The 27529-nt window shown below is 44.1% G+C and overlaps 2 protein-coding genes across 3 annotated transcripts in view; one reads left to right on the forward strand and one right to left on the reverse strand.

The window, feature by feature from the left end:
* Positions 1-27529, forward strand: part of DGKQ (diacylglycerol kinase theta) — a 205709-nt gene that overhangs the window by 160797 nt on the left and 17383 nt on the right. The window contains exon 24 of the transcript XR_016441301.1: positions 19742-20015. The gene's annotated coding sequence lies outside the window, so the exon portion shown is untranslated. The remainder of the gene's footprint in view (positions 1-19741; positions 20016-27529) is intronic.
* SLC49A3 (solute carrier family 49 member 3) overlaps positions 12277-27529 on the reverse strand; it is a 57728-nt gene continuing 42475 nt past the window's right edge. For both annotated transcript variants that reach the window (XM_090039015.1, XM_090039014.1), the window contains 4 exons: positions 24864-25016; positions 22685-22842; positions 20482-20594; positions 12277-14094 (listed from right to left, as the gene is read on the reverse strand). In XM_090039015.1, the coding sequence (XP_089895141.1) occupies positions 13940-14094; positions 20482-20594; positions 22685-22842; positions 24864-25016 (579 nt within the window). In that variant the 3' untranslated portion in view covers positions 12277-13939. The remainder of the gene's footprint in view (positions 14095-20481; positions 20595-22684; positions 22843-24863; positions 25017-27529) is intronic.

Here is a 27529-nt window from a genome sequence, read left to right on the forward strand (position 1 = left end):
CTCAAGACGTGACAGTCAGCTTCTAGCTGTGAGCTTGCTTATATATTGTTATATATTGTCTTTCCTTTCTTATCACTGTGAAAAGTCCTTCTAACATAACACAGCGTTAGCCTTGTTACCAGCTCAAATTAACTGAACTTGGCACTAACCAGCTGAATCAGAGGGATGAAATGATTAAATATGTTAATGAAAAGTGGTAAGAGGGGACTAGTGGACAGTGCCCAAATTAAGACACCAAAAAAAGACCAAATTAAGAGGTGTGCTTGTGATGGGTCTGTTGGGAACAAAGGAATGTGCTGACTGGATAAAATATGAGCAAGATGATGACCACAGGGAAACCAATCAATGATACCCAGAAACAGAGTCATCAGAAGATTTAAGTTGAAGAAAAGGATAAAAGGAGGCAAAAAAAAAAGGTAAGCGTGTGTCATAATCTATCCAGCAAACAACAGCTGTCTGGATTGTGCCAGCCATAAAGACTACCTGTCGGCCACCCTCTACTTTCAGGATTGTTGACTGGCCATCAGACCCCGAAGTGGAGTAAACATATTCTAGGATTGGGTGAGACCATTGTACTAAGTTTTGTTTTTTTGTTTTTTTTGGGGGGGGGGAGGGGGGTTGTTGTTGTTGTTTTTGGTTTTTTTACATACATATATAGAAACTTCCAAGATAACATTTGTTGTATTAATAAAGTCAGATTTTAGTTAAGTGAACTGTGTGTATGCAAGAAGTATTCCAAGTTCTCTCTGGGTTAATTATGCTTTAACAATCCCTTAGTGCCATCTAGTGAACAACTGGTGCACTAACATGCTTGCATCTGTTGGGCAATTTGCTTGAACACATACCTGTTGTGGTGCCCTTAGTAGAGCTAGTGCTGGGTCTCCTACTTGCCCCAGATAGTGATGAGATCCCTCATCTCCCTGTAATCCCAGCTGGGTGTGACTGGGGTTGGGTAGTGGAGGAGGACAGGACAAGTTCTTCCATGGTCCATGGCTGTGCCCATGAGGTGCATTAGGGTCCAGCTGTAAGGGGGTGGGTGGATGGATGGAAAGAGCAGTGGGTGCATGTAGGTGTGAATCTTGGCACATGGCACTACTCCTTACTGAAGCTGAATGTGTCCCCTGTCCCAGAGTGACTGGGGCTCCACCAGCCAGGCCACCCTCCTGATTTTGAACTTTCCAGGGGCTTCCAGTAGACACCCCTGTGATGCTAGAAATGTCCCACACCCAAGTCTGGAAACTTCCAGTGACCTCTACCTGCAATATCAAAGCAGCTGGCCACACCCCACCTCCTCCTCAAGTTTCCAGGGGCATCTGCCTGCTTGCCCCAGCTTGGTTGCTCGGCATACCCCCCTCCTCTGGCCCTAGTACTACTGGACCCTATAGTTGTGGGCCAAAAAATTTTTACAGCACCCCAGGTGCACGTGGCCTGAATACCTACCAGCAGTAGCTGAGCCATGGAAATCACAGGATCACTTCTATGCAAGCCCAGTCCTGATGTTCTGGACCCATCCCTCCCACCCCCCCACCCCCAGTCCCACCAGCAACAAGTCGCCTATAGTGGCTTTTGCTCAGGAAAGAGTGGGGTGGTCTATGGTGGGATCTGGGTGGCAGGGAGCCTGGCTCTGGCCTCCAAGATGTGATGTGTAGGTGCCAAGGTCATGACCTGTGGGGCTGACTGAGCACGAGGATGAGGGTCCCTGGCTGGGTGTGCAAATGCAGGGCTGTGGGACTGTGCTTGAGTGCAGAGCCTTGGGGGGGGGGGGTCCCTGGTTGGGTGCGCAGGTCCCATGGTCAGGATCTATGGGGCTGTGCCCAAGTGTAAGGGTTCTCCTGGGCTCAGTGTCAGGGGGTCTACATTTATGTTGTGGGGTGCTTTGTGACTGGGTGTTAGAGGTGCAGTGACATAGGCTGGGGACTTGGGTGCCCAGGTCCCAGGGCTCACGCAGGAATATTTTGCCTCTGAACCCTTGTAATTTAATTACAAAGTTGCACTTTAGATTGCAAACCTAGTGTCTCTGTCATAAGCAGCTAATTGTGAAGTCAACCCAGTAGAGTTCCTTTTTTCCAGGGCAGTTCTGTTTTATCTCTGTGACAGACTGCAGCCTTGGATTCATTACTTTGATTTTTTAAAAATATATTCTTTTTAGCATACAAGGAGATTATCAAAACATTTTGTTTCGTATTTGAGTGATTGATACCCATGATAGGGACAAAAAATGATAAAGCAGTTGAAAAGCAAACTGTACAAGAAAAGAAGAGAGTTAGCCATGTTTAGCTTCATGAAAAGATGATTTGGGAAGGGGGGAGGGCGGGACATAGGAGTCTTCAAATATCTGAATGCCTACTATATTTGAAAGGATTCCTAGGCCCCAATCAACATGACTTTTTTTTCCCTGAGCATAGCACTGAGGCTGCATCTTTGGCCCTGTGGCTTGGAGATCAGCAGGAAAAACTGGGCCTTGTTGATATTACAAGATATTTCAGTGACCCTTGATACAGTTGACCATGAGGTATTGATAACATTTTTAATACAACCTGGTGGGTATTCACAAGACCTTCCCCTCTTTCCTAGCAGGGAGATCCCAGACAGTGATCGTCCCAGTCAACCTTTTGGGACCTTTCTTGTGGTGTCTCAAGCTACCTATAAGTTCATATATACGCACACACCTCAACCTACCTATGTTACAGCTGATACAGAACATGACAACCTGCCTTCTGATGGGTGTGGGTCATCGGGGCACATTACTCCAATGCTCCAGAGTCTACACTGGCTCCCAGTAGCTTCCTTGGTGCAATGTAAGGTTCTATAGGGCCCTAAATGTCTGGGCCCTATGTAGTGGAGAAGCCACTTTCTCCTTTATATTCCACCTTAATCCCTGAAGTCAGCTGAGAGCAATCTCCTGCAAGTACCATCTGTGCACCACTTACTTGGCAAAAATATGGGAAGTACTGCTCTGGAACTCCCTCCCCCTGTGGTCCAAAAAAGCACAAGCCTGGGCAGCTTGAGGAAGTGCTACAAGGTCTTTTTTATTCAGCTTGGCATTTGACAAGCACAGTTAAAAGGTTGGGGTTTGTTTGAGAAGATCTTTTTTATATTAGTATATATCCTACATAAATGCTTTTATAAATGTATTTTGTTTGTTTGTTTTCTGTAAGCTGCCCTGAGATTTTTCTGGGAAGGCTTATAAGGGCATATAAATCTTTTTTGACTTTTTAGACTTTTATTAGAAAAAATTATTTTAAAATTGGAAGGTATAAGTACATAGTAGCCCCACAAGGCACTGAGCGTGAAAGCATTTATTAATCAAAACTATCATAACCAGAGTAAGAAGTCCCCTCCCTGCTCCTCCCTCCCCCAGGGTCCTTCACACAGTTATACTTTACACTTAATTGACCATCTCCCACTATGGAGAATGCACCCTCAATGGCACAGTGCACACACAAATTAGTTCATATTCTATAGTCTCACCTCAAAGGAGAAATTCACCTGTACCAGGTACTAAAAGAGCTGGAGGGCATAATCCAAGACTGCTGACTTAAAGGTCAGTTCCTGCAGCTCTCAAGCCTACTGTCCTTTGCCAAGGCAAGTAGTGCCCATATTTTGCTGTGTGGGCTGGATGGGTAGTGCCCAGTATATCTGTGGACCAGAACCAGTCAATGGACCTGTTTGAAGTGTGGAGCAGATGCAGCCCAGCCCAGACCTAGCTGCACCGGCCAGGTGCTCATGACCAGATCAGCTTACTCTAATATTGTTGAGCTGCTAGGCATTGCCTCATGGTAGTCGGTGCAAGTGGCATGAGAACTGCTTACTGGCAACTGACTGGTAGGACTGCATTCTTAAGGCTCTTCTGGAAGGTACACAGGCAGTCTGGGCCAAGGAGGGGATGTAAGGTCTTGTAGAATTTGATGGGTAATCTGTTGAGGCGTCTTGTGCCTTCCCAGCTCCTCAACAGCAGCAGTCAGCTTTGCCAAGGATAGCTCTTGCTTGAGATCATCATCAGCCTCCGACAGAATATGGGGAGGCCCTTATACAGATGTTGAATATCCTCTGGATAGACAGGCTCCGCTGCAAACAGCTCTGTATTGAATTGGGTTGGGGTGTCCACCGCTGTATGTACTTGGAAGTGATCTTCAGTTAACATGCCCTGATCTGCACCTTCCACCAGTTCTCTCAAGGGCTTTTTCTGTAGCTTCAGACTCTCATACAGCCCTGTGTCCTTACCAACATCCCTCAAGGTGGCTTTAGGCTCTACATTGTGCCTTTGGAGCTCTTGCCTGCTGTGTATATTGTTGGCAGAAATCTTTTTTGTGCCTTTCCCATATCCCACAACTGCTTCCAAGAGGGAAAGGCTGTCCTAGTCTGCAAGAAATAAATGAAGCATCCCTGGAAGTGGGCATCCTGCAGAAGACTGATATCTAAGTGTGACAAAATAATGAGCAATGCATGACAACTAGATCCAAGTAGGTGATACTTCCCCTCTACGTGGCATTGGTCAGACCGCAGTTGGAGTACTGCGCCCAGTTTTGGGTGCCGTACTTCAAGAAGGATGTTGATAGACTCAAGAGGGTGCAGAGGAGGGCTACTCATATTGTTAGGGGCTTACAGGACAAGCCCTTTGAGGAGAGACTGAGGGATCTGGACCCCTTCAGCCTCCGCAAAAGAAGGCTCAGATCTTGTGGCCACCTACAAATTCTTTAGGGGGACGCAGCAAGGGATCAGTGATATTCTGTTCACCAGGGCACCTCTTGGAATGGGCTTCCAAGGGAAGTGGTGCTCTCCCCTACCTTGGGGGTCTTTAAGAGAAGGCTGGATAGGCATCTGGCTGGGGTCATCTAACCCAGCACTCTTTTCTGCCTAGGCAGGGGGTCGGACTTGTTGAGGTCCCTTCCGATCCTAGCATGTATGAATCTACGAATCTAAGCACCAGTGGGGTGTTTTGGGTGACAGTCAAGTCAGAAAAACCCAGTTCAAACTGAAACACATGGTGCTTTAAGAGCCCTTAGAGAATAATGACTGCAGAAAAGCAGGGACAGATAGTGTTCAGTGATGTAGATCTGGTCCAAGCAAGCTGTGGAAAGCCCACCAGCATGTGTCTTCACCCAGGTATACAGCCTTATGCTCAGGTGGAGGTGCTACCACACATTAGCTAGGCTTGCTGCTTGTAGAGTGGTCCACAGCTGTCATTGGTTTCAGTCTGCAGGAGGTCAGCAATCATCCTGAGAAAGTATGCCCTCTCCTACCCATCATGGGGTGCATAGTGTCTCTGTGGGCAGCAATGACCACGAGATGATAAGAGTGCAAGATCCTGAGGAAAGGAAGGATGGAGAGAAGCAGGGTAAGGACCATGGACTTCAGAAAAGCAGACCTTGACTTGGTCAGGAAACTCATGGGGAGGAGACTACTGCCGTAGGCAGCACAGTTTGGGGAGGTGAGCAGCCCTCAGTGGTGAAAGAACAGATTATGAACTATTTAGAAAAGCTGTACAAATCCATGGGGCTGGATGGGATTCACCCAAGGGTGCTGAGGAAGTTGGTTGATGGAAAAGGACAAACATAGTGCCCATATTTAGGAAAGGGAAGAAGGAGCATCGAAGGAACTACAGACCAGTCTGCCTCACCTCAGTCCCTGAAAAAATCATGGAGCAGATCATCAATGAATCCATTTCTAAGCACTTGGGGATAGAAAAAGGTGTTTAGGAAGAGTCAACATGTATTCACAAAAGAAGAGTCATGGCTGACAAACCTGATTGCCTTCTTTAATGGCTTTGTAGATGTGGGGAGATCAGTGGATGTGGTGTACCTTGATTTTGGCAAGGCTTTTGATACAGTCTCCTACAACATTCTCACAAGAAAGCTAAAGAAGTACGGGCTGGATTTCATAGATTTCATAGACATCAGGGCTGGAAGAGACCTCGGGAGATCATCGAGTCCAGCCCCCTGCCCAAAGGGCAGGAAGTCAGCTGGGGTTATAGGATCCCAGCAAGATAAGCATCCAATTTACTCTTGAAGGAGTTCAATGTAGGTGCTTGAACCACCTCTGCTGGCAGACTGTTCCAGACCTTGGGGGCTCAGACAGTAAAGAAATTCTTCCTTATGTCCAGCCTGAAATGGTCTTGCAGTAGTTTATGACAGTTCAACCTCATCATCCCATGGGGCACTCCGGTGAAAAAACGTTCCCCCAGATACTGGTGGTCACCCCGATAAACTTATAGGTGGCCATCAGATCACCCCTGAGCCTACGCTTTTCCAGGCTAAAGAGTCCCATGTCTCTCAGCCTATCATCGTAAGATCTGTTTTCCTGACCTCTGATCATGCGCGTGGCTCTCCTCTGGTCTCTCTCAAGCTTCTCCACTTCCTTTTTGAATTGTGGAGCCCAAAACTGGACGCAGTACTCCAGCTGCGGCCTCACTAAGGCCGAGTACAAGGGGAGAATGATGTCCCGGGATTTGCTTGAGAAGCATCTATGGATGCAAGCCAGCGTTTTGGTCGCTTTACTAGCCGCAGCATCGCATTGCAGGCTCATGTTCATCTTGTGGTCAATGATGACCCCCAAGTCTCTTTCTTCTGTAGTGCTATCCAGTGTAGCACTACCAAGCCTATAAGGATGCTGCAGGTTTTTCCTCCCAAGGTGGAGAACCTTGCATTTTTCGGTGTTAAACACCATGAGGTTCTCATCTGCCCATTTGCTGAGCTTGTCCAGGTCAGCCTGGATCACCCGCCTATCTTCTGGCGTGGATGCTTTGCCCCAAAGTTTGGTGTCATCGGCGAACTTGGCCAGTCCACTCCTGACTCCAATGTCCACATCATTAATGAAGATGTTGAACAGTATGGGTCCCATGAATGAACTGTAAGGTGGACAGAAAACTGGCTGGAGCTTTGGGCCAGAGAGTAGTATAATCAATGGCTCAATGCCTAGTTGCAAGCTGGTATCAAGTGAAGTCCCCCGGGGAGTCGGTCCTGGGGCCAGTTTTGTTCAATGTCTTCATCAACGACCTGGAAGATGACATAGAGAGCACCTCAACAAGTTTGCAGGTGACACCAAGCTGGAGGGAGCAGTGGATATGCTGGACTAGGATTCAGAGTGACCTAGACAAATTGGAAGATTGAGCCAAAAGAAATCTCATGAGGTTCAACAAGGAGAAGTGCAAAATCCTGCATTTAGGGTAGAACAATCCTGTGCACTTGTACAGGATGGGGACAGACTGGCTGGGCAGCACTTCGGCAGAAAAGGGCCTGGGGGTTATAGGGGACAATATGCTGAATATGAGCCAGCAGTGTGCCCTTGTTGCCAAGCACACTGGGCTGTATTGGTAGATATGTTGCCAGTAGGTGAAGGGAACTGTGTTATTCCCCACTATTCAGCACTGGTGAGGCTACATCTAGAGTACTGTGTTCAGTTTTGGGCTCCCCACTATAGCCAGGATATGGACAATTTGGAGGGAGTCCAGCAGAGGGCAATGAAAATGGTGCGGGGACTAGGGCACATGATTTATGCCCCCCACAGGCTGAGGGAACTGGGCTTATTTAGTCTGGAGAAGAGAAGACTGGGGGGGGATTTAATAGTCTTCAACTACCTGAAGTGGGGTTCAAAAGAGGATGGAGCTAGACAGTTCTCAGTGGTGGCAGTTCACAGAAGAAGGAGCAATGGTCTCAAGTTGCAGCAAGGGAAGTTTAGGTTAAATATTAGGAAGAACTCTCTTACTAGGAGGGTGGTAAAACACTGGAACAAGTTATCCAGAGGCATGGTGAAAGCTCCATCCTTGGAGATTTTCAAGACCTGCCTAGACAAAGTTTGGCTGGGATGATCTGGTTGGGGATGATCTTGCTTTGAGCAGGGGGTTGGACTAGATGACCTCCTGAGGTCCCTTCCAACCCTCATTTTCTATGATTTTATGGTTCTGTGAAGGTGGTGTTGTTCTAAAGTTGCCTGGACCATTAGCAGGTGATCAGAGACTTCTTGCTGAGCAACCATTGAACCATTTCTGCAAGAAAAGGACTGCAACTCCTGAGTTGGAGCTCATGTCATGGCTGAGGAAGGGCCTTTCCTCTCCAGGCAGTGCACTAGTCCAGCTGGTTGGTTCTTCTTATGCACATCTCTTGCAAGACGGTGGGATTTCTTATTCCTGCATCCATTTGTGTTTAGTAATGGAAGCTGAAAGCAAAGTTCAGCATTATGAGAGCTGTGAAAAGAAGACAGAAAAAGTAGAGAGGAAGAAGGAAGAGCCATGTGTTATCTAGGACAGCCCAGAAAGTCACCCTTAGCAATCTTGGGGCTTATTCTCTAATGTTAAGAGCTGCAATCTTGAGGCTGCTTGTCAGACTTGGTTTCCTGGTAACCAAGGTTTACAATTCTCTGTTAGTTTATCTAGTTCAAAACAGTAAAGCTGTGTTGCTTCCTCAGGGTGCAGCTACTTAGATGCGTTTTGAGCTGAGATTAGAAGAAGCTATGGTCAGGGAATCATTTGGAAATGCAGTTCTCAAACCTTTTTTGCCATTTGTTCTTGTCAAGGAAACTAATGATGCTATTGAGAGTACCTTTTCCCAAATGCATCCTGAGGAAGCATCTGAAAGCTGGCAGCTGCCCTGAAAGGGATAGCCATCCCCACTGAATGATGCTTGCTTCTTTCCCTTGCGGGAGGCTCTCAGACACATTGTGGTTACTAGACATAGGCTCTCCTCTTTTTCTCTGAATCTTTGGCTCAGAGTCAGTGCTCGGCTTCAAGTGGGGAAGGTGTGGGGCCTTGGGAAGAGGGGATCACTAAGACTCCTGTTCCTCCGAGTCACCTCCGTGCCAGGGCCATTGGCATTATCCTCTGAAAGTGCATTCTTCTTGGTGGGTTTTCTGAGGTCTCTGTCGACCCGAAATTTTTAAGGGGTCACATATTCCTAGATGGGATTTTACTTCAATTTTCTGGGTTGCTTCTGGTCTGTACACTTGGTACTGGGTACAGAAGTCTCAACCTCTATCAATGTGCAAACAGCTGGGGTCGGAGGGTGGAGCTGGAATTTTCCACCACTGCTTCTCCAGCGACAGGACCAGACAGAACAGGCTCTGTCTGCCTGGTGTCTGAGCAGCAATGGCAGGACAGGGCTGCATGTGCTGTCCTTAGGAAGTCAGACTTATGATTGTGAAGGAGTGGGTCGGTGGGGAGTTCTCTCCCAGCAGTAGCTGCCTCAGGATGGTAAGACAACATACATTTTCTCTGTCCCATACCAAGCAACCACGAAGAGTTTGATTTGCCTGGATAATTTCTTGTTAGGCCAGGGCAAGATGGCAATCCTGAACAGCTAATTGTTAGGATGCCCTCCACATCTTTCTGTTCCTGGTTCAGCTACATCTCTCCTTTTGACTTCATCCTGGGATTGCTGTCAGGGTCAGTGATTTATTTTACCAGTCATCCTGCACAGTACTAAAAGATTTCTCTTAGTTCTCAGAAAATGAAACAATACTGCTGAAGAGAGCTGTTAACCTTGAACTCTTGGGGCCAAATTATGAAATCATTGAGAAGTAGAGCTGTTGGAAGATGCTACTTGAATGTAACACAAATACTTTGTCCAACTTTTCTGATACAGTAAAACTACCTTGTGAGTATTTCTTGTCTTGTTATTTCCAGCTTGTAATGGAAGCTGACACCTAAACATTTCAAGATCAGGTGCCATATTTTGTAGCACATTCTGCACCCCTGTCCTATTGCACTTTGGTTGTGTCTACATGTGCAATTAATATGCAGCAATAAACTCTAGCGCATATCACACAGGAGTTTATTCCTCCTGGGCACCATGTTTGAATGTGCACCTGGGACTGCAGCATGTTGAGCTGGGTTAGAGCAGCCCCAGCTAGCAGGGAGGCCAAGGGGTTAGCCTGCCAGCCTGGGACTGCTCTTACCTGGCTCAGTGTGCTGTGTAGGGGCTGACTGGGACAAGAGGGTGCTTCAGTGCAGGGCTAGCTGGCAGGCAACCCCCACACTGAAGCACCTGTGTACCCTCGTAAGCCCCATCAGTGTCTACACATGCGTTGCTGCAGAGTAAAAAAAACTTTGCTGTAGAATAGTACTTGTGTTTACAAGTACTGACCTATGACAGAATTAATTAGTTTACTCTGTCCTAATAGCATTGCATATATAGACGCTGAGACATTGACTGCAAAGCTAATTACACAACTCCACAGTAAACATCTCATGTAGACATGCCCTTTTTTTTTCTTCATGTGGTCTAGAAGTCATAGAAAAACCAATAAGTCTTGGGCTAGGGAAGCACTTAACATGTAATGTTCCTAACAGGTATAGAGCAGGCTACAAAAACCCCTGTGCTGCTCTCTGTAACTCAAATTTTGGGTAAGGATAAGTGAATTAGCAGCATTGTAGTTAATGAGGGGTCCTACATTCAGGACGTTTGTTTTGTCATGCTATACTTTTAAAGAAAAAACAATACACTTTGTGCAAGCTTCTCTATATACATGCTTGCTTACACCTACTCTAGGCCTCCTTGAGAATTAAACTGCAATTAAAACCTTTTGACATATTTGGGGGAGAGAGTGTTTAAGCCAGGGCTGACCACTTTCCAAGTGGCTGAAGCCATGTGCCCCAAAGGCCACCCAAGGGACAGCCACAGTCCCCTCAGGCCACATACCCCATGAACACCCGCCCATCACCACTACACCATGTGCCTGTGCCATCCCAACTAAGCCCTCCCAACTCCCGCTCATAGACCATGTGCCTGCAACTATCTTCATTGCCGTACTCTCCCCCCCACTGCACTGCATACCCTTGACACCCTTTCTGATATCCCATTGTATTATGTGCCATAGGTTCACTGCCAGTTCCCGCCATTGTCCCACCTCCTGTGACAGGGCAGGAAGTGGCAGCTGAAGGGAGGGATGAGGAGCCTGGAGACTAGCTATTGTTGCAGCTGAAGTGATGAGAGGAGTGGCAGCCAAGGAGGAGCTGGGAGGGTGTAATATAACCTCTCCTGGGCTCCATCTCACATCTACCAGCTATATGACAGATGGTTGATAAGTACGATCTCTGAGGCGGGAGGTAACATAAGTTAGCCACGTTACCTCAGCCATGGACCTATAGCTTTCAAGTTTGAATGGCAGTGCCTAGATAACATTAGACTGCGGGGGCTTAACAAATCCAAGGATGCTGCAATTGGATTTATTAAGAGTAATGTGGTGTGTGGCCACCTTGGGGAGCTCATCCAGATTCTGCTACACTTTGCATTTGCTTAAGGCAATTAGCTTATTTGCATGTAGGTTCTGAGATGATAACAAGAGTGCTGGATCTTGAAAGCAAGGATGTGTTGGGTATAATACGTTCAATGATTTCATCTGTAATATTTCTAAAGCCCCCTGAATTCTTTGTTTTGAAGATGAAATGTAAAGTGAGATTAACATGTACAAATTGCTGCTATGAAAGGTGTACACCTAGCAAAATATATTAAGGCATGACTTAGCTGTACATCATACTTCCAAATCATACTTGTGGCCTACTGATGAAGTAGGATATGCTGTTACATGAATAGTGCATCTCTGATTCACACTTAGAATTTCTGCAATCATCATCTAACATCCCATAATACTTTCATATTTAATACAGCTTCAGAGTAAGAATGTCTTCCCATTGTCTTGTTAGTCTTCTAAAAATGCTCTCAGAAAACAGAGAAGACGTCAACATGATCAATCTAAAACACAAGCGAAGGCTGAGGAGGGGGGACCTGGTGATCGTCTATAAACTCACTGGGGGGACCAGAAGGGTTTGGGTGAGACCTTGTTCCCCCTAGCGCCCCCGGGCATAACAAGGAATAACGGCCACAAGTTGTTGGAGAGTAGGTTTAGATTAGACATCTGTAAGAACTACTTCACGGTCAGGGCGGCTAGGATCTGGAACCAACTTCCAAGGGAAGTGGTGCTCGCTCCTACCCTGGGGGTCTTTAAGAGGAGGCTTGATGCCTACCTGGCTGGGAGCCCAGTTTTTTTTCTCCTGCCCAGGCAGGGGGTCGGACTTGAAGATCTATAAGGTCCTTTCCAACCCAACTTCTATGATTCTATGACTCCTGCTGACCAGTATGATAATTGACCGGTATGATTATGGAGACTCATTGTGCCTTGTATTCCTCAGTATTTGACATCAGAAATTTGTGTTAGCAAATATTGCTCGGTGGCAACAATGTGAATTTGGTTTTTGGTTTTGTTTTGTAGTGGTGATGTTTCTTAAGCCACAATTCAGTTACCAGTAGATGGTTAAGGCATTTGAGATATAGCCTATAATACATATTGTGGTGCGAAGTAATACTTTTATTTTGATTAGTTCACTTTATGCATGTTCACACCTACAATATACACAGTAACAGAGCCAAAAGCCAGCCATATTTAGAAGCACATTATATAATTTCATAGCTGTCCAGGTGCAGACAGAAAAAACAGTAATGATATATCAAGTGCATTTTGATCCCAGTACAGGAAGGTTTAGGAAGGGCAGATTAATTTGTCATTTTTTTCAACAAACTAAAAGACAGCTTGTCAGATGCTTATACAGTCATGTTCTACAGCAGTTTTGCCTTGAATTGTAGTATCTCACCTACTTAAAGCCTGTGTTTTAGAGATTTTTTTTTCTCCCCTCCTATGAATTTTAGTGTATAATGGGAATGTAGCAGAGAGCTGTAATCTAATATACTGTATCAGCAGAACTGTAGCTGAACTAATTGGGATTGTGGGCAGATATAGGATATCCTAAAAGAAATGCAGCATACCCCCCCTTGAACTATGTGGTGGCCATGGGGACAAGGTGTGGCTGGAACTCCATGGCCAGCAGGGACATGAATATTCCAAGTGAGAGGTTGCCTTTGCTCCTGCCTTGATGTCTTAGCTTAGCCACAAACAGGACCTGCTGGAGAAATGACCTAAATTATTATTAGTCCATGCCATGTTCATTTTGCAGGCAATCGGCTGCATCTGAAATTCTCCCATCTTTTTCTCTTTCACAGTACTCTCCCTTTATTATTTACTACAAGTGCAGGCTAGAGTTAGTTGGGCACTCTGGTGGTAATATGAATACCCTCCAGAAGTTGGCAGGTTCCTTTTCTTGTTAAACTTAAACTATTAAAAATACACAAGAGTTTCTGAATAAATAGCAGTGGTATAAGATAAAATAGAAATGTATATTCTGCACCACTGAACAGATGACACATGAATTGGTAGTGGAACGTTGTTATTAAAAGCCAATTATTTTAATATCTTCTGACTATTAATTTCTCTTATACTTGGCACTAAAAATATTTTTAATCTCATCTTGACAGGTAAATTGTCATAGGTTATTATCAAAACATGTTCTTGAGTGCAATATGAGTGCTTGTTACAGAATATACAATAAACCACTGCTGATGTGAACAGAAATAGAAAAGCTAAACTCCCAGCTTCCACACCACTCCACTGATGGAAGTTCACCCTTGGTTTAACACTCAGGGGACATGGGTATCTCTCTAGTCCTGTATTCTAACTTCAACATGCCCAAAAGATGAAAGCTGGGTGTGGTGAAACTGGCTCCTCCTATGAAGTTCTCATGTCAAACTTTAGGAGTTTTATAGGTGGACTTAAAACACGATGCATGTTTCCTCTCTAACACCTTTTTTAAACTTTCACTCTTACAGCTGAACATTCATTTTATTTACATAGTTATCCAATCCTCCTTTGCTCAAGAACTGAATGAACATGATTTCAAAAGCATGAATACATTTTCTCCCACCCCCAGCTTTGTAAATTAGTCTAGTCTAGGTCTAGTCTAACTAGTTACACACAATAGAGATTTATTTGAAGTGTTCTAGCCCATTTCTGCCAAAGTTAAGATCACTGTTCGTCTTATAGTTAAGACCTAACAATCCCAGTGTGCTAGCTGATCATCTGCAAAGAGCATGTCAGTGTATGATAAAGTCTAGATGTTCTAGACTCCAGGAGCTATGACTTCCTTATCTTCTATTTTGTTGACTGAGGAACCATTAAATGCTTCAGCATGCAGCCTTCTGTAGTCAGTGTGGAAAAAGATGACATAAAAGCAGGCAATAGCACTGAGTATTCCAGCCATCCCCAGTGTTGAGTCTATATAAGAAGAAACAAGTAACAGTTAATACCCAGCTCTATCTAGACAACTGGTTTAGAAGAGAGATGTAGAATCAAGTCCCCATCTTTTGTCTTTTCATTCAAGACCCTGAGACACAAAACTACCTGCTGTGTCCTGAAATTCTCACCTGGATAATATTGCCTCTCTAGCTCCGAGGGTGTCTTCACTTCCCTGTTTGACAAGGTGTTCTACAATACTGTTGAAACGTAAGATGCTGCCTTTTCTGTACCAGAGACAGCTGCATTTCAATAACGCACAAAGAATCCATGTACATACAATACCCAGATTTTGTGTTCTTCTGGATGCTGGTACATGATATAATATACTAAGATGCGAGTCCTCCTAATTCAGGGGTGGCCAAAATATGGCCTACAGGCTGCATGTGGCCTGCCAACTGATTGGGCCTGGCCCACGAGTAGGTGCTCACCAATTGACTGTATCCAGCCCACAGCTCCCCCCGCAGTGCTCTATATGGGGCCGTGTTCTCGCGTGCACCCAGCCCCGGCCAGTGTGGTCAGCTTCCTGGCAGGGCTATTGCTGCAGCCACCCAGGTACTGTTTGGCTCCCCCCTGCCTCCAGTGGCTCCTCCTCCTCCTGCTCCTGCTGTGCCTCTCCAAGTAGCAGGTAACGTGGAGAAGCCATGGGGATGTATGTTGAGCAGCAAATGTCAAGCTAGGTAGAGGGAAGCTGCAGCCAGGTGCCTCCTGCTCCAGCACAGGGGGCTCCGGCTCCGGCTCCGGCTCCAGCTCCAGCTCCTGGCTGCCTTCCACCCATTTGGCCACCTGGCACAATGAACACCCCCCCCCACACACACACACACACCCATACGCCTCCTGCACATACCTCCTCCCCACCCCCCATATAATATACAAGGCTGTATTTTGAGCTATTATGCAATTGCCTCTGTATACACTACTCAAAAAACCCATAAAGCAGGACAATTTAAAAAAAATGAAATGAAGTTGTAGTAGATATTTGATTTTTAGTATATGATTTGGTGTTTTTACTTATAATTTGTCACAATTATGTCTTCTGAAAGACTTTGTGTGTGAGGCCCTCAACAGCTCACCAAAACTCATTAAGTGGCCCTTCAGCCAAAATAATTGCCCAACTCTATTCTACATGGCATCATCTCAATTATGAATCTTATTTATAAGGTCTGTAAGGCTCTGTTTTTTGGTTTTTAATTTGCTAATTTATCCAATGCCTGCTTGTCTCAAGTTCTGAGATCCACAGCTCTTATAATGTGTTAAAGTGTAGACACAGCACATGGTTCTAGCAGCCTGGGTACAGCACTGGGTGTACAGCACACTGCTCTGGGTACAGCACACACAGAAAGGCACTATCACGTCTCGTAAGAAGGGGAGACATCTGCCTTTATCTCCTCTAAGGATAACAGCTTTCTTTTAGCACCACTTAATTAGCAAATGCTGTAGCTCTAGTGAAAGTACTCTGTCCTGCAATGCTGAAGACTCAGGATGCAAGTCCTACTTACAGTGCAGGTGGGGCTGTGACAAATGTGCAAAAATGAATGTTTGTTTGTTTGAAGAAATCTAGGAAATTGCATTAAAAACTTATGAAAGCATTTTAAAAATGAAATGTTTAAAGAAAATGTTTCAAGAAAAAATACTCAGTGTAGGAAATGTCATATTTAAGATTGTTCATACAATCTTGCATGGATACATTATGATAGTCTTTAACAACTTAATCACGTGGTTCCACAGGAACCTACCCCTTTTAGTGTTGAAGATGAATGTACACATGACAGGAATAAGGTTTGCATAGACAATTATAATAATGGTACTTTCTACTTGTCAACTATGTAACTTGACAATCAAAGCAATGTTCTTTTAATGTTCTTTATTCTAAAACAAATCCAGTGAAAGTTTGCTGATGTACAGAGGTCAGCTATGCTTGCTTGCTATTAAATTTGTTTTCTATCTAATAATATTATTGCTAAACTGTAATTAAAGAAGAAGATGCTGCTGGTTGAAGATGAGTGCCTATTAATTATTCACATAGTCACAATGGGCTAGATGTTTTCAAAAAGGTAGTCTTTTAGGGTGCATCTACACACTGCCCTATGGCAACGTTGTTACTTCACCATGCTTTAGTACTTCCTTTTGGAAGTACTTCCATGTGTAGATGCACATATTTGTTATGTCGCCATAGCACATTGCTACGACAATGTTGCATGATATGTAGCCATGCCCTTAGGGGTTCAGATTTTGCACCATCCCATTGGTGAGGAAACTAGAATAATTCCAACGTTCATTTGTTTTTCCAACAGCGTGAGGAAAGAATGCCACAATGCACTGCACCCCAAACATACCATGTGTGACGTCTGCAAATGCAAACTTATTTTCTTTTAACAGTAATGGTCTATTATCATAAGCATAATATGAAGTTGTGTGCATATATCTAATATTGCATGATAAATGCAAAGCGGATGCACTTGTTTTTAAATGACACTACCAAAATAGGCAAAGGTGCAATGGTACAGATGCAACTATCTTTTGGGGTTTCCTGACAATGTTTCACCTTAATTTTTTTTAAAGATTTTGGCTTTGATTGTGAATAAGTGTTTAGATTGATCCTTGAAACTGTAATCTCACCTTTATGCTACTTCAAGAAAATGCTTTCCTTCTCTATATGCATAGATGCTACCAACGGCCAGTCTAATCTGCCTATAAAGTGCATAACTACTTTTTACAGGGGTGTAGGTTGTAGCCATGTTGGTCTAAGGACATAGGCAGGCAAGGTTCTTTGGGTGAATCTGATATCTTTTATTAGACCAACTTAAATAGTTGGGGAAAAAATAGTTGAAAAAAAAATCTTGCTTAAAATTTTTTTCCAACTATTTAAGTTGGTCTAATAGAAGATATCAGATTCATCCAAAGAACACTGTCTGCCTAACTACTTTTTAGATGTCTTAGTATGATCCTACTTCATCCTTTTCCATTCCCCCCCCCACAAAAAAGCAGTCAACATGACTATTAAGACTGTGTGTTATGACTGTTACAAAAATCAGCAAAGAGAAGTTTTGTATTAACAGTTTTCAGTGTCTCAGGCAGAGTAGAATAGGATTATGTTAAAGTGCCTTAGTTCACTTAGGTGCCTAATAAGTGGAACAGATCTGGCACTAAGTGTCTCCGTGCCATGGTGTAAATAATTGTGCAGAGACATTTACCGGAACAGACTTGAACACATGTGGAATGATACAATGCATTGTAGACAGAAAGCAGATGCATTTTTTAAGAGGGCTGGGAAGAAAAGGGGAAACATTACGTTGTGTTAGTCCTTGTTCCTCACCAACCAGCTGTGTGTCAGCCTGGAGCTCCCCAGTTCACAGTCTGTGTGTTTCTAGGTCCATGTGTGCTGAGCGCAGGCAGTTGGGAACCAGGTGGATCCAGGAGGAGGTGCAGTGGTGCACTTGCACCTTCTCCCATTGATTGCTGGTCCGCCCAAGGTTTAAAACAAACTGCCTGTCAGTGGCAGCAGCATTTCTGTGCTGAGGGAGTCTGTGGCAGTTAGGCAGTGCTGAGGGAGTCAGTTAACTATATGGCTGATTATAATCTACCTGATCCTTTCTAAACACTTCATTCCACAGGTGTTAATGACCCTCTCTTCTTTTAATGGTCTTGATATTCCATCAGTCAAGCTTCGTTCTGCAATTCTGCTCCATGTCAGCTACTCCTGGTAATGAAGCTTCTATTTCACAGCCTTGCAGATTGTTTTTAACTCATTCCAATGAAGTTATATTTGTTTTTACCTTGATCTTAAACTGACTAGTACAACCCTGGGCTCCTAGTGTACTGGTAAAGCTTCTAGTGCATTTTTAAATGGAAAAAATATGCATTGTTTTTATATGTGATGATGAACCTCAGTATCTGCAACCCCCTTTTCAAAATTCTAGATCTGCCCATGGTTGGGGACGGGGAAGCTCCCTCATCCCCATCTACCTGCACCATTGCGAATTGGGGGGGTCCTCCATTCCCAGCCCAGATGTCCACATTGCAGTCTTGTCTGTGGTGCACATGCACCCAGGTTCACACTGACTATGGTTCAGGGATATATGCATCAGAGAATTCTCCAGTCCCAGCCACATGCTCCAGAATGGAAGTGGTGGGTATACAGCCAGGGACCAGGGAGCATCCAATGACACATTTCATAAATGTGAAATATGCCAGGGACCTTAATTTGTCCAATATTCATATTTTTTTTGGTGGGACAAATCTCTCGCATGTTAACAACTTCAGTTTCTATTACAGGGGCAGGCAAAGTCCGGCTTCCAGGCTGGATCCCGCTGGCAGTGGACTCCATTTCCCAGCAGTCCCTGCTGCATGGCTGGGGCTAGTCTTCATGGTGATCCCAGCTGCTCTGTGATAGCACAAGGCTGGGGCTGCCATGGAGACTGGCCCCTGCTGCACTGGCAGGGCATGTGGCAGCCAGGACAGGGGCTGCTTCAAAGCCCTGGGACCCTGCAACGGGGCAGCTTGGTCTGGGGCCAGGGCAAAGTCATGATCCGCTGCCTGCATGGCCCTGCCCGGGGCACGCAGGTTGCAGATCACAGCTCTGCCCTGGCTCCTTGCAATGGTGACAGTGTGGTCTTGACTGGGGGCAGAGCCACAATCCACTGCTTGAGTGTCCCTGCCCCAAGCATGCAGGCTGCAGATCGCAGCTCTGCCCTGGCCCCGGACCAAGCTGCCCCTGCCACAAGAACACAGGACTCCTGAGCAGCCCCCTGCTGTGCCCTGCCCTGCGATGCTGGGGCTGGTCTCCATGGCAACCCCAGCTCTGCTCTATATGGTGCAGCTGCAGCTGGGGTCCCCCTGGAGACTGGCCCCAGCTCTCTGGGCAGGGGCTGCTGGGAAATGGAGTCTGGCTGCTGTCTGGATCTGCCATTTTGCCCATCCCTGTTCTATTATCTTTGCCAAATTAATCACTTTTAGCCATTTCCAAAGGAAATAACAAGATCTTGAGCCCACCTAACTGAATGGCAGGTAGTTTCATTGCAGAAATATTGGGCCTTTCCTACTGGTGATTATCAATATTCTTTGTGAATCTTGGGGAGAATGGCTAGAAATTCTGATTTCCCAAAACAACTGTCTACCCTTGACAGTCTGGCAGTCTATGGATAGCCATTTGTGTCCTGTCCCTTGGGACAATTTACAAATAGCACCAGCTGGAGCAATGTAACTAGTCTTAGGGAATTCAACAAGACCTGTGGTTCTTCAGCCATCAGTTTGCTCAGAACTCCAGGCATGCATTACAGAGAACTCTTTCCTTGCTCCTGACACCTGAGTGCTGCCCTCTCCTGTTGAGTAGTGAAGAAAGAAGGATTATTATGAAAGTCAGTACAAACTGGGCAACTGTGACTAGAGAGAGCAAAGGAGACATTTCTCAGTAAGCATATTCTTTTTCATCAGTCAGGTCATATTTATCCTCATCAAGTCTGGCTTATTTGGATAGTACATCTTGCTTGCTAGTCAGAACTGGTGCTCCCTTGGTTGGTAAAGTTTTCCCAGAGTGGGTGGAAAAGTCATTGTGATGATTATGTGGTTGTATTGTTTGTTTCATGTTATATGTTGAAAGTGTTTTCCTGGATGGGTTTTGTTCTGGCAGGTTAATGGCTAGATTGAAGAAGGAATGGGTGTGCTTGCAGCCTGCTGGACTCCATGGAAGCCTGCTTGTATGAAGCCCAAGAGAGTGAAGACAGGAAGTCTGCCACATGGGGACAGCAACTGAAAAGGCTTGAGTAGTGGGCCAGAGGCAACTTGCTGAGAGCCAGCAGAGAAGCTGAGACCTTTGGGGACTAGGAGGAGTTTGCTGCAGAGATGGCGACGTTTCCTGCCTACCACTAGAATCAGCTGGGAACTAAGAAGTAAGCGCTGGCCAGGTATGAGAGTGAAAAGTATGTTTTAAACATTTATTTTGTGTTCTGTCTTCCCCAGTTATTTTGCACTGTTTTCCCTAATTAAGTGGGGTTTTTCTTTATCCCTAAATTTAGCTGTCCTGTACTTGAGTATCTTACTTTGTGGAGAGTTTGTACCCTCATGGCTCTGGCTGACAGGGGGCAGGGGGAGGAGAGGGGTCCTGTCACATCATTAAAACTGAAATTGTGAGTAACATGAGGGGCATTCTGTTTCACCATTCCAAAAGGAAGTGGGGTAATGGTGACATATGCTGGGAGAGTGCCAGCAGGTACATGTGAGGGACATAGGCCAGTAATCATCTTTTGGTCCAAAAACAAAGCTGGGAATGAACTGGTAAAAAAGGAAGGCCCTAAACAGCATGGTGATCAGAAAGGACACCCCTCCGCTAAGCACAGCAATGAATTCTAAGAGAAATGGATAGATACTGACTTATCCAATCTACTGTCCCGCCTTCATCTCCAGCACAAGTAGAAAATGGATCCTTAGGAATCTGCACTGTGAGGGCTTGCATCAACTTCATCATGATCACTCCTTGGATCTGACTGTGGAAAAAAGAATCATCAGTTATTAATCAAAGTTTAACCAAGGCCTGGCCCTCAGACAGGAGGAGAATTGTCCTCTGAGAAAGCTAAGTTTTCCTTTCTAGCTGTAAGTTACCTACATGCCATACTGGCAGAATTTGTTTGGAAAAGCACCCATTCATGTTCTCTCTGTATGACTACCCAGGTCCACCCTGCCAAACAGGTTATGATAAATACATCCTTTGCCCGATCCCTTCTGACTCCCCAGCACAGCTCATTAGCAACAATGAGATCATCCTTGTAGCAATAAGTATGCAGTTATAACCATCATTTGGGACCCAACTTTGATCTGTAGGCATCCACATCCAACACACAAGTGGTACAAATATCATGAGCTGTGCAACAGAGAAATCATCATCCATAAACCCAGTCCAATCTTCGGTCTACGCTACACAAAAGGGCTTGGTAAACTATGCAAGCTTTACAGCTTATAAGCACTCCTGCATTATCTCACAGAAATAATGGATTGGAATAAATGAGTGGTCATTTGTTTCCACAAGGACATTTTATGCTCCAGTCTTGGAAACAGCATTTCCATATGTAGTAACTGGAATACTCCATATGCAGTTACTGCAAGTCATGCCTTTGTTTTGTGAAGACAAGCATATGAATAAACTTCCATACATTAAATGTACTAATTCTGAGACTTTGTACACAGATCTATATGCAGACAGACATCAGTAGCACTCACTCTCACACATGAGCCTGCTGAAGTATTAGGGCTTGTGGAGTAGTGGGCCAGAGATGTACGGATGAATCTTTTTGCCTATATGTGAATCAGTGCTTCCCAGAGATGTACAGATGAATCTTTTTGCCTATATGTGAATAACTGGATTATAGACCTACCACTGCCACTTGTCAAACACATATCCTTGGGCTGTTAGTGAATTACAGATTGGAGAAGAATATTTTTTAAATCTATCTTTCAGCCTGTTCCACAAAGAGGAGTGGTAGCAGTTGGGTTTTCTCCTGCTGGAAACTGAGTGGAGTCATAACAAACCACACAATCAGTTAAATGGGACAGTCTCTTGCTGTTTTGACTCTTCATGTTCCCTTATGTTTTACTAGCTTTACATTTTCCCAGCATGGGGCAAATGTTCCACTTCAGTAAGTCTCGTGTATCAGCATCCCCATGCTTCAAATTTTGATGAGCTTTAGTTCAAGTGCCCCCAACACCATTTTGAAGTGTGGAGATGCTGATACATGAGATTTGGGAGGCTGCTGGAGCACAGCAACTACCACACTCCAGCAGACTCAGTTAATCAAGTCTGCTCTGACATGCTGTAATCGCAACACATTGGAGCAGCCTCCACACTCATGTGCAGGCACCCTTATTACTGAATCAGCACAACTGCTACCCATGATAGGACAACTTGCTTCAGGCAGGGCCATAAAAGGAAATGTTCCAATCTGCTTCATTAAAAGAACAGGTGTCCAAACCTGTGACAAATCAAGGAAGCCCTTGGTTCTTGAAGGGGTGTAGGCTGTCATAGATCAGCATATTGTCATGTACTGGGATCTGCAACAAATCATTATGCAGACTTCTTCGCATTTATCCTTGACATTCCCTCCACTGCCCGGGGAACTTACATTTCTCCTCCTCCTGGGGGAATGCATAGCTTCAGTCCATTTTAAAGCCAGATGTTCAGAAGAATTATCACCCACTAGCATACTGAGCAGGATGCATTTTGAGCTCCCTTCATGCTCTCCTTCCATATACCAAGCCTACAGCTCTCTTTATACTGTTTTCCTGGGAAGGACTGGGCTCTGAACAGCACCTCTCTGGCAACATGAAATTATTGCTGCCAGTGGAAGCAAATCAGTCTATACATCACTTATTAGCTGAGTGGCTTGTATCTATTTTCCCTCTATTTATGAAAATGCCCTGACAGTTGGCTGCTATCAGCACCAACCTGCACTAATAACTGTGGATAACAGGTGGAAGAAACTGTCAGTGACTAGAACTCAGGACAGGTAAAGGAGAAATTAATTCTGTTGCCTGCTGTCAATGGCTGAATTATGTTCTAAATGAGTATAAATCGGCTACTTACCCCGATACAAAAATCAGGCCTGAGGATGTACCCTCTCCCACCGGAAAGGAGCATTCAACAGCCAGTTCCATAGCAACCGGATAGACAGAAAATCCAAAGAACCCAAACAGCGAGCAGATCAAAGCCAAAGGAATAGTCTGATTTCTGAAATTTGTCATCTGCAGTCAGAGATACAATACCAAAGCCTTAGTGTTAAGCCAATCTACATGGTCAGTTTCCACAGTAATTCAACGTGACACCCAGTACACACCATTACTGGTATATACTTCCTCTTTCTTCCACTAAAAAATCATTCCTCTTTCTTTTCATGCTTTCAAACAGCTATTCACGCCCCACTATAGTAGAGCTGAGTGAATAATTAGGTTAGGGAATTAATAGCTTTGTTTTTCTAATGTTTGAATCCCTCCTGGCTGAGCAAGCACCATGGAAAGGCAGGCTACTGTTTTACATAGGGGCAACCTCAGCCATAATTTGGTTCAGCCTCCAGAGATTTCTGAAAACTCTTAAGTTTGGTTCCAAAACAGGAAGTTGGGCACGTAAGTGTCCACTAAAATAAAACTTAATTTCTTAAATATTTACAGGCCTGTGGCCTTGAGGCTATTACAGAAAGTTGTAAAAATGGTCCCATAAATTGTACTGGTCAATTCACTTCATGAAACCCTGACCTCAGCAGAGTTAGTGGTACAGAGAAAAGCACTGTCCAGCCAATAAAATAAAATCTAAATTGATAAGTCTGACGGCTCTGTGTGCTACCACCACCTTTCTCATCTCATGTTCAGTGCTAACAAACCTCATTCCATTTTCCAAAGTAGTGGCATTACTGCTGAATACAAGATTCTGCCAATTGGCGTGCTAGGAGGAAACTTGTGGCCTGTCAACAGCCAGAATGCTCCCATTTCCCTAGTTATACTGGTTTATGGGATCTAGGAAGGTACTGAGGTGTCAAGCACATGAATAGACTGCGCATCCACAATCCATGTTCATAACTGTTCAATCATCAAATTGATTTGTCCAGCATTTTTTTTCAGATGGATTAGTTTTGTCTTCAATGTGAGTTTAGCAAAACATTGGAAGGAGTTTGCCTGTTTCTTCCAAATCAGCATCATTTACATTCTGTCACTCCGTAAATACAGATTTGGGCTGAAGTGAATGCACACATTAATTAACATTAATGCTGAAATATAGTGACCTGGGAGATCTTGGTTTTAATTTATAGCTCTAACTCAGACTATTTATATCACCTTGGCGATGTACTTAAATCTTTATGCTTCTATTTTTTATTCTTTTAAAAGTAGGGTTAAAGATATACCTTTTAAGAGACTATTGTGAGGTGTAATTCGTTCATATTTGTAAGGTGAGCTACATTTCATGAGACAGAAGTGTGAACTACTAGTTTATCCAGGAGCAAAAGCTTGCCAGCTCTGGTAACCAGTAAACATGGCCATTCTGTGGGCCTGATCCCAGCTAGTTTCACTTGACAGTGCTGTGTTCTATTTCCCATTGGGTATTCTCACTTTCATAAAGCTCTGTAATCAAGTTTCAGCAGCTTTCCTGTGCGGGGTCTAGTGAACTACCAGGAAACCCTCACTAATGTAGTTCAGGGTACAAACTGATTACTGAATAGGCTCAGCAAAAGATTACCCCCAGCACTGGCCTCTTCATCAAGTTTAGACTTTTGTTTGTTTGTTTTTTACAGGGTATGTCCTATCTTCCTGCATCATCTGGTATTAGCCACCATCACAGTCAGGGAAAAGGAATGGGTATGTTTAGGATGTTCCATTACAGAATTTTTTAAATTAATATTATGTAGTAATCTAATGCTGTATACTCTCAAAGAGCTACCACAGCATTAGCTAAGGCTCATAATCTACCTCATCCAGTGGAATATTAGTATGAGTTATTCCCAGATGGAGGGAAATAAAGCAGATTGTACAATGCTGTAGGTTGTAAAATGAATGTAAGGGTAGAAACAATGTTCATGAAAATGCTTCTGTCAGTAAGGAACCATCTCCACCTGTGGTAACAAGGAATATAAAGCTACTACAAATACCATGTTACATAAAGAAACTAAATAGCTGAATAAGTCATTTGGAGTTTGTGTAATTTATCAGGTAATGATAAAAAACAGACTTTAATGATATCTCTTTGAAAATATGATAAAGTGTGAAAATGAACTTACCACTGCAAATACGATGCTGGCTAATGCAGCCAGACCGAAACAGATTTTGGTAGTTTCTATAAATCTTCTTGATCTGTCAACATATAGTCCCAGGAGAAAAGCACCAAGTAAACCAAACACAATGAACAATGCACCATTCAGGCCTGCAAAGAACTATAGCACAGAAGAAATTAATGACTGGCCAATTAGATTTGGAAGCTGAGATTTTTTTCAATATTACTGACATAAGCAACATAAGTATCTGATTATAAACACAAGGCATTTGTTTGTTTGATAAGTTTTTTGCACTGTACTTATCACAATTCCTGAACACTTCACTGGATGCACACCTAGAATAGTAAGAAATATCAAAAGGAAGAGTTCAGATTCCACTGTGAGGGTGACTGAGTAAGACAGCAGCCTGGATAAATGGATCTGTGCTACAGTCTGATCAATTTTACCTTGACATACTTGAGATAACAGAACCCCTGGAGAATAAAGCAGTCACCAGAAAATAAATGTGCCTAATTTGACAGGCAGTGGCATGCAAAGATATCTAAGCTAGCTCTGAATCAGGGCTATCCTACTTCCAAGTGGCCAGAGTCTGCAAACCCCATGGAGATCCCTCCACCACTGCATGCCCATGGTCTCCCTACTAATACACTGTGTGCCCATGTGAGCAACACATCCCATACTGCATTGCATGCCTCCTCCACTGCACCATAATGATCACCCCCTGACTTCTCCATTATCCCCATGGCACTGTGTGCCTGCAACCCCTTGCCCCCACTGTGTCCAAGGAGGCTTTGCACTATGTGCCTACGATCATCCCCGGACCAACAGCCCCACCTCTACTGCACCGTATGCCCACAGGTCTGGAGAACAAGACCAGAGGAAAGATTGAAAAACTAGAATGATTTAATCTGGAATTGAATCTGTATTTGATTACAGTCTTCAAATAAAAAAAAAAAGACGAAGGTGATAATTTACTTTTCTGTGTCCACAGGGGTTGCAACAGGAAGTAATAAGATTAAACTGCAACTTCTCTTTAGCAGGGTATTTTCACATCTCTACTGTTACATCTGGCACTCCAGGGTGTCGAACCCCACAGTTTGCTGCAAGCTGTGAAAGAGCCCTACATGCACCTTGATACCAGACTGCTGCCAGTTATATATTCATGGTGCAGGATATTATAATATAGCCTTCTTGGAGGAGGTGACTGATATTCTGGATCTTGTTGAGAAGGATGGAAAACAGTAGATAAAAACACAGATGATGGCTTTGACTCATTACAATCTACCTTCTATCTTTTCTAAACTCTCTGCATTCCACAGGTAATAACAACCCTTTTCCCTTTTGAATGGTCTTTTTCTTCTGTTAGGTTATCCATTCAACTGTTTCTTTTGTTTCTTAAGTTAGTTCTGATCATTTTTCTTTGCCCCTTCTTCACAACCATCCTCCATTTTTAAGCAAATGTTTTCATTTACCTGGAGTTAAAGCACAAACCATTTTTCCCTCTGCTATTTAACTTAATCTGTGTCAACACCATGATGAGTGCCACCTGGAGTTACTATCTGAAGGTTAAGAACAACTGATCTGGGAACACTTTTTAAAGCTTAAAGACCATCCTGAGAGTAGTCAGATGCTTGAAAGAAATGCAACAAATAATATCTGTACATGTTTCCTGGGCACAGCAAAAAGGGCAGGGAATGAGGTGGAGGAAACATCCAGGAGCCCATGTCTGCTGTGGATGTAGGCTAAGGTTTTCCAGTGTGCACGGCCTTGAAGGAAAGAATTGTACTTATGACCTTCATGTGCAGCTTAATGGAAAGCCCAAGCATGATTCAGAAGGGCTGACATAATGCGGCTAATGGATGGGAGTTTGCTGTGGCAGCAGCTTTTTGTACAGGCTCAAGCACAAAGTTACTGCCCATGCAACATAAGAAAGCAGTCTGAGGTCATTTAGGTGAGACAGGACCAGGGTAAGGGCAAGCCATCGTGATAACATGACAGTGAGTTGGGCACTTCAGTTATGTAGGAAGAAAAATGTAACAGGGTTTGAGTAAGCTCTGGGCATGAAAGAAGAAATCTTAGAGAACTCCCTCCTTGAGTTGCTCTGGAGATCATATCCTGGGCAAAGGGAAGAGCAAGAACTTTGTAGTAATGCTGTGTTAGGCTAGAAATAGATATCACCAAATGAGGAGGATCAGCTGGGCCACAATTTGTTGCAACATAGCTGATCTGCTTCATTTGAGCATTTGAGACTAGCTTACAGATGCATGTAGTTATGACACCCCATGGGAAGGAACCCAAAGTCTTTATTAAGTAAAATCCAGTGAAAGAAGTATTTAATTTACAAGCACTAATGTAGCTGAGGACACTAATTAAACTGCAGATAATCTAGAATATTGATAGAATATAAAGATCCATAAAAAATAAGGGATCTCAAAATGTCCTTAGTCCAAACCCCTGCTCAGGGCTGGATCACTTCTGTATAAGCCATCTCAGACAAATGTTTGTCTAGACAAACATCTCCATTTAAAAACTTTCAGTGATGGAGCTATCAGAGCCTCTTATAGGCAATCTGTTCCAGTAGTTAAGCAATGTAACAAAGTTTTAATACTCAGTCTAATTTTCCCTTGTTGAAATTTAAGAATATTGCTATCCTGTTCCCTGCAGCCACAATT

The sequence above is a fragment of the Crocodylus siamensis genome, chromosome 3 (assembly GCF_052110815.1).
Source record: "Crocodylus siamensis isolate JL-2025a chromosome 3, ASM5211081v1, whole genome shotgun sequence".
Classification (NCBI taxonomy): Eukaryota; Metazoa; Chordata; order Crocodylia; family Crocodylidae; genus Crocodylus; species Crocodylus siamensis.